The sequence below is a fragment of the Hordeum vulgare genome, chromosome 4H, assembly GCF_904849725.1.
Source record: "Hordeum vulgare subsp. vulgare chromosome 4H, MorexV3_pseudomolecules_assembly, whole genome shotgun sequence".
Taxonomy (NCBI): Eukaryota; Viridiplantae; Streptophyta; class Magnoliopsida; order Poales; family Poaceae; genus Hordeum; species Hordeum vulgare.
This window is the reverse complement of record NC_058521.1, coordinates 566160323-566166184: the sequence shown is the minus strand read 5'-3', so window position 1 is coordinate 566166184 and position 5862 is coordinate 566160323. Positions and strand designations below refer to the sequence as shown.

The following is a 5862-nucleotide window of genomic DNA, read 5'->3' as shown; positions in this document are numbered from 1 at the left end:
TGAACTGTATATCATACATCACACACATTTGTATTCAGCTAACCGTTTGCATTATTTTGATCCATCACAAACAGTTTGTGTGGGTCAAATGTTTGTCATAGGTTGCACACGCAACTCTTACCGGAATCGTATTTGATGGATCCGCCATCGCACACAGTTTTCGTTATTGGTGATGGAGCTTGAACTATACCGTTTGTGATTCATGCATCACACACAGTTTCGTCGAAGGGTCTCTGATTGTAGTTCGCATTATCAGCATCATGCAGTAGTGATACAATGGTACATGACCACAATAATCAACAAGTTAGTAACATGTACATGATCCGAGAGATGGATTTACAGGGCACTACCACCGTCGCAAACTCACGATTCAGAAACAGAGAAGATAGTCAGGAATCGACGGACTGGTCCCTCGCTATTTCGCTAGGAATGGAAGGAGAGGAATCGTGGCGTGCCTCTCATGAACGGTTGGACCTAGTGTTATGCGGATGGGCTACGTGTTCTGCCTATACGACTGGCCTGGGATGCAAGATGGTTTTGGGTGATTGAATTTTAGATCAAGCCTCACGAGTTACACGAATACTCGTGAATTCGATTCGTTTAACTTGAGTTGTAAACGATCTTAAAACAAATCTTGGTTTGACTTGTTATTCTTCGAGTCCGAGTCGATTCGAACCGAGTCGCGAGCTACTCGTTTAACTGGTGAGCTTCGAGCTTTGTTCCCAGCCCTACCGGCGACCCTTCGGTGATGGGCAGAAAGTGTGGAAAGGAGAAAAATACATGTACATTCTTTTTTCTTCGCCTCTCTTCTCCCGGTGTAGAAAAAAAATTGAGCGACGCCATTCGTACGTACAGATTTTATTAAAAAGGTTTACTTACTAATTCAAATGGACAAGTTTAGCTAAAATCTCCCGCCCAAAAAAACGATTAGCTAAAATCAAGGGAACAGTTGCCAACTTGAATACACTACGCACAGATTATTATTTTCCGGCTAACTACGCGCAGATTTTGTAGGACTTTTTGAAGAACAAGAATTGGTCAGAGCAGGCTGTTTTTCGTGCGTCGGCCCGCGTTCAAAAACCCGTGAGCTCAAAACTACGGCCGCGATGGCCCGTCATCTTCCTGGGCCCATGTGCATGCAGACAAACCCGCAGGCAGTCGCGGGTGTTAAACATCCTGATTTCATGCGATCAGTTGTAATCTTCCCACGAAACGGGAAGAAGCCGATCCGATCCCATCTCATCCCATTCCTGGCTTCATTCCGTACCCATCCCATCCAGGCCCTCCCCGCACCGCGGCAGGCCGGCCACCGCAGTCACACTGTAGATGAGTGTTTCGCCGGAGCCCTAATTCTCATTCCGATCCCCACGCACTCGACCGTAGAATCGCACACAGTGAGCGATCTCGGCAGCTAGGCGGCGTGCAGCTCCGGTGTCCAGATCGATCCATGACGGGGTGCCTCTGGCCGTGCGTCTCCAGCGCCCATGCCACGTCGGCGGGGAGTGGCGCGGGTTTGTTCGGGGCCAGGGGCAGGAGCCCGACGGAGGTGGTGAGACACCTGCGCGACCTCCTCCGCTTCGTCGCCGACCACCCAGAGCGATGCGGTGGCAAACTTGAAGGCAAGCGTTCACAAAAGGTGGTACGCCCTCTTCGTTCGTTTGTGTCCATTTTGTCTGCTCAAATCTACGTTCCTCCATTGTTAATTTTTTTTATATTAAGATAAGAACAGATGCAACGTTTGTGATCTTTTTCCATGAATCTATACTAATTTGCCGTGGGTAAAGCTTTTCTAGGAATTAAATCTCAGCCCATTTTGCTCACTCTTGAATCAGCGTAGTTCTTAATTTTCACCAGGCTGGTCACGAGTGAACTATTTTACTGCCAAAGAGCGCATGAAAGACTGTAACGTAGAAATATATCAACACACAAGGAAAGGCGACTAGTGTCCAAAAATAAAAAAGAGGAAAAGAAGGCTACTGCTCTAGGAGTTTGTGGGGGTGGTGTGTACAAGGACCAAACATAACACCGCTGATATTTGTCTTTAGTGATAATGCTGGAATTAATGCACATCAAAATTAGGCCAGTGCTTCCCCTCAAAAAAAGAAAAATTAGGCCAGTGCCTGCCGCTCAAAAAGTAGTGTGTGGCGTCGCATAGCATGGCCGCGGCAAGACATCCAGTGCCTGCCGCTCAAAAAATTAGGCCAGTGCCTGCCTGAAAGCAAGAAGGCAGCGGGCACCGGGCAGCGGATTCGTGATTTTGCACTCGAGTTGTTGTCCCATGAGGATGCATAGTTTGAACTGTGCACTTTATGTTTATAATGAGCAGAAGTAAAATACTCCCTCCGTTCCTAAATATAAGACCTTTTAAAGATTTCACTATGAATTACATACGGATGTATATAGACACATTTTAGAGTATAGATTCACACATTTTGCTCCGTATGTAGTTCATAGTGAAATGTCTAAAAGGTCTTATATTTAGGAACAGAGAGAGTAGTTGATTTATGTTTTAATAACATGGGCTGTGTTTGATGAAAATTAAGTTTGAACAACGCATTTACAGTGATAAGTATAAATATCATTGGGTTCTTTCTACCAGGTCAGTATGCTTATCATTCTGACACTTTGATACAACTCAAATGATTAAATCTACAGTCCACTGAATATGCAGATTATAGATATAAGCAAAGGCATCAGGGAAATGAAATTCATTCTCTATGGAAATGGCGAGGGTGATCCTGTTGCTGAAGCATGCACGCAATTGACAACGGAGTTCTTCAAGGATAATACTCTGCGTCTAGTAATTCTATGCGTTCCATTTATGGACTTGGAAGTACGTGAAAGGGCACCTTGTTATTTTTTTCCCTATAGAAACTTCGTTTTCCGAAGCAGTAACAAAATTAGATCGTATCATTATGAATATTGATTTTGTTTTTAAACTTTGTAAATGGAAGTTTGTTTCTTTTTTCAGACTCAAAAGGATGTAGGTTTCGTTTTTCAAAATCTGGCAAGACAAAGGGTAGATTCAAGGATGCTTGCCTCTGACTACTTGGAAGTTAACCTAGATCTTTTGGATATTTTAATGGCTGGGTCAGTAAGTAACCATTCGGCTTCATTTTTGCACTTTGAATGTATGTCTGAAGTTGTTACCATGCGCTCTTAATTACCAGGTTTTCATAATTCATATAAGTCCTTTGATTTTTCTTCTTCAGAATAAAATTCTGAATGCACTTCATTTAATATCTACATATTTACCATAGTTTTACTTGTGATGTTAACTATAAATAAGACTGAACTGAACACGTGCTATTTCTGTATCCTTTGCGCAGGTTTGATAACACGGACATTATGATACATTATAGTTCAATACTGAGGGATTGCGCACGTCACCAAGTGGCTGCACGGTATGACCATGATTTACATAATTATCTTACGAAGAAAGGATCTAAGCAGCAACTTATTTTTCGTATGGCCCAACAAAGTTATGTATAATCCAGTCATCTCTATTTATGCCACTTGTTATGTCTGTTATCCAAACATCATCATTTGCTTTGATGATTATTATACTGTTGATTTTCAAGGTCAGTTCATTTCTTTTTTTAGGTTTTTGTATTAGTAAATATTCATTAGTATGTTGCAGGTATGTATTATATTCTCAGCATATGAAGAAATTCTTCGATTATATCCAGTTTCCAGACTTTAGTATAGCATCAGATGCATTCAAGACATTTAAGGTTAGTATGTAAATTTGGATCGTAATCCTTACTATTAAAAGGAATCGTTCTAAAACACTTTTAAAGTTAGTATGTAAATTTGGAACCTAATCTTTACTATTAAAGGGGATTGTTCTAAAAGACAAATAAAAAAGCAGCCCCTTACTCCCAGTCCCAGTACATCCTCATTTGAATTGTCTCTTTGCTGAGTTATGGTATTTGATTTATAGACTTGGTTGTGAACGAGGTAGCATTCTCAAATCAAGTGTTTGTGTAGTGTTTTTTATGACAATTGTCCTGATCACACATGTAACAGGAACTCCTGACAAGGCATAAATCATCAGCCGCTGAATTCTTCACCAAGAACTATGATTGGGTAAGTTTTCCAGTTGATAGATTTTAAGATTTCAAAAAATTAATTTGATAATCATATCTAGCCGTAAACTGAAATGATGCTAGTAATGCGATTACTGCTGACAATCTCAATAAACCAACTTATATATCTTTAATACTTAGTCTAATAATAGTGGGACTGCAATAATTGTGATATGTTTTGTTGTCGCCTACCACTTTTACGACAAAAACAAAACTACTGGTGATATGTGGTTTATCATGAAGTTGCACACAAAAGATGGGACTTTGTTTATATTAAAGAAATAGAAGCTTGAATTAATGGGCCAAGCGCAAATATAATTTGTGCTAAATCGCCAAACTTTGATAGGAGACCCAATGATTATTCGTAGTGTCTGATAATTTCCGTTTGGAAAGCTACATGTATACTAACTACAAATCGCAATTTCAGTTCTTTTCAGAATTTAACTTCAAATTGGTACAATCTTCCAACTATGTCATCAAAAGGCAGTCTATTCAGGTATGCTTAGTTCTTCAGTTGTGCTACGATATCTCTAATTGTATCTTTTGTAGCGTTCTGTATCACGTCTAACCGGCAATAGTTTTTCCTATGCTTATTGGCCTTTTAACGCCAACAATTTGATTTCTTGAACATCTGTATTGCACGGTATTTCTTTCAGCTATTGGGAGATATTCTCACAGAGAGAACAAATTCAGCAGTGTTGCTGCGCTACGTCTGCTCAACGGAGAATCTCAAAGTTCTAATGAACCTTTTAAGGGTAAGACACTATTTTATCATTTTGATGCTTCAATATATAGGGCTTCATGGTTATAGCCACTACAAGTTTCCTTAACTGGGATTTTGAAAAATGAGAAAGTTTATTCAACTTGTCATGTTCAATTGTCCATATCATTAGGATTCAAGCAAACCTATACAAGTAGAGGCATTTCATGTTTTCAAGGTACAACGCTAAGTCCCAATTTTCTCCACCTACCCATTTTCTTTAAGTTGCATGTATATATAGAACTAAACATGTTTTTTTTTGGCCGTACATCTAGCTGTTCACTGCAAATAAAAACAAGCCACGTGAGATTGTCACCATACTGGTGGCAAATAAGGGCAAACTCATCAGGTTCCTCGACGGCTTCACTCTGGAAAAAGGTAAAATTTAGGTTTCCAGCTTTATTACTTGATCACTCCACGATAGATGAGAGGTGGTTATCCTAATGGGGTTTCTGTGGCACTGATCGATGCAGAGGATAGGGTGTTCGAGTCGGACAAGGCCCAAGTACTTGACAACGTCATAGCCATGAAGTTGTAGAATCGACATGCACTTCTTCTCGTTCTTTTGCTTTTTTTTCAATTACTTCATAAAACCGACTTGCAAGTTGGATTAGGATGCCTAGCTGGTTTGGGCAATATGATGCCATGTTAATTCTTGAGCGTAGCAGAAAAGATGGAATTGCTTTAATTTGATTTACTGAGTAATTTAAGAGTAGTACAATAGACTTCTTGTTGCAAACTAAAGTACACTGTCATGTACAAATAGTTCTGGCTTTGACTCTAGGTATCAATTTCATTTCAGCATAAGAAGATAGCACTAATTTTTAAACAAAGGATTGAATTAACTAAGCAGTGAAGAAGCAACGATAGGCTGCCTAGCGACATCGGGTGCCTACGTACTGCGCTTCTGCCACAAGTCCTCGAAGTCCTCCACCACAAGTCCCAAGCACTTCAATAACTCATCGGTTCTCTAGCTTTGATCTCACATATTAGTTTGTTTCTATGGGTGCTTTG

General features: G+C 40.2%; 1 protein-coding gene across 1 annotated transcript; it reads left to right on the top strand.

The window, feature by feature from the left end:
• The first annotated feature begins 1228 nt into the window (after nucleotides 1-1228).
• Nucleotides 1229-5510, top strand: LOC123447079 (putative MO25-like protein At5g47540). The gene is made up of 11 exons (XM_045123645.1): nucleotides 1229-1636; nucleotides 2672-2833; nucleotides 2972-3090; nucleotides 3330-3404; nucleotides 3641-3734; nucleotides 4030-4089; nucleotides 4516-4584; nucleotides 4745-4843; nucleotides 4982-5026; nucleotides 5124-5226; nucleotides 5322-5510. The coding sequence occupies exons 1-11, from the start codon at nucleotides 1448-1450 to the stop codon at nucleotides 5384-5386; spliced, it is 1080 nt and encodes a 359-aa protein (XP_044979580.1). The 5' UTR covers nucleotides 1229-1447; the 3' UTR covers nucleotides 5387-5510.
• Nucleotides 5511-5862: the final 352 nt, after the last annotated feature.

Excerpts from the sequence above, each read along its gene's own strand:
- LOC123447079 (XM_045123645.1), top strand. The coding sequence starts at position 1,448 with ATGACGGGGTGCCTCTGGCCGTGCGTCTCCAGCGCCCATGCCACGTCG. Across the intron at positions 2,834-2,971 it reads TTCCATTTATGGACTTGGAA|ACTCAAAAGGATGTAGGTTT; the intron begins GTACGTGAAAGG and ends TTCTTTTTTCAG. Across the intron at positions 3,405-3,640 it reads CGTCACCAAGTGGCTGCACG|GTATGTATTATATTCTCAGC; the intron begins GTATGACCATGA and ends AGTATGTTGCAG.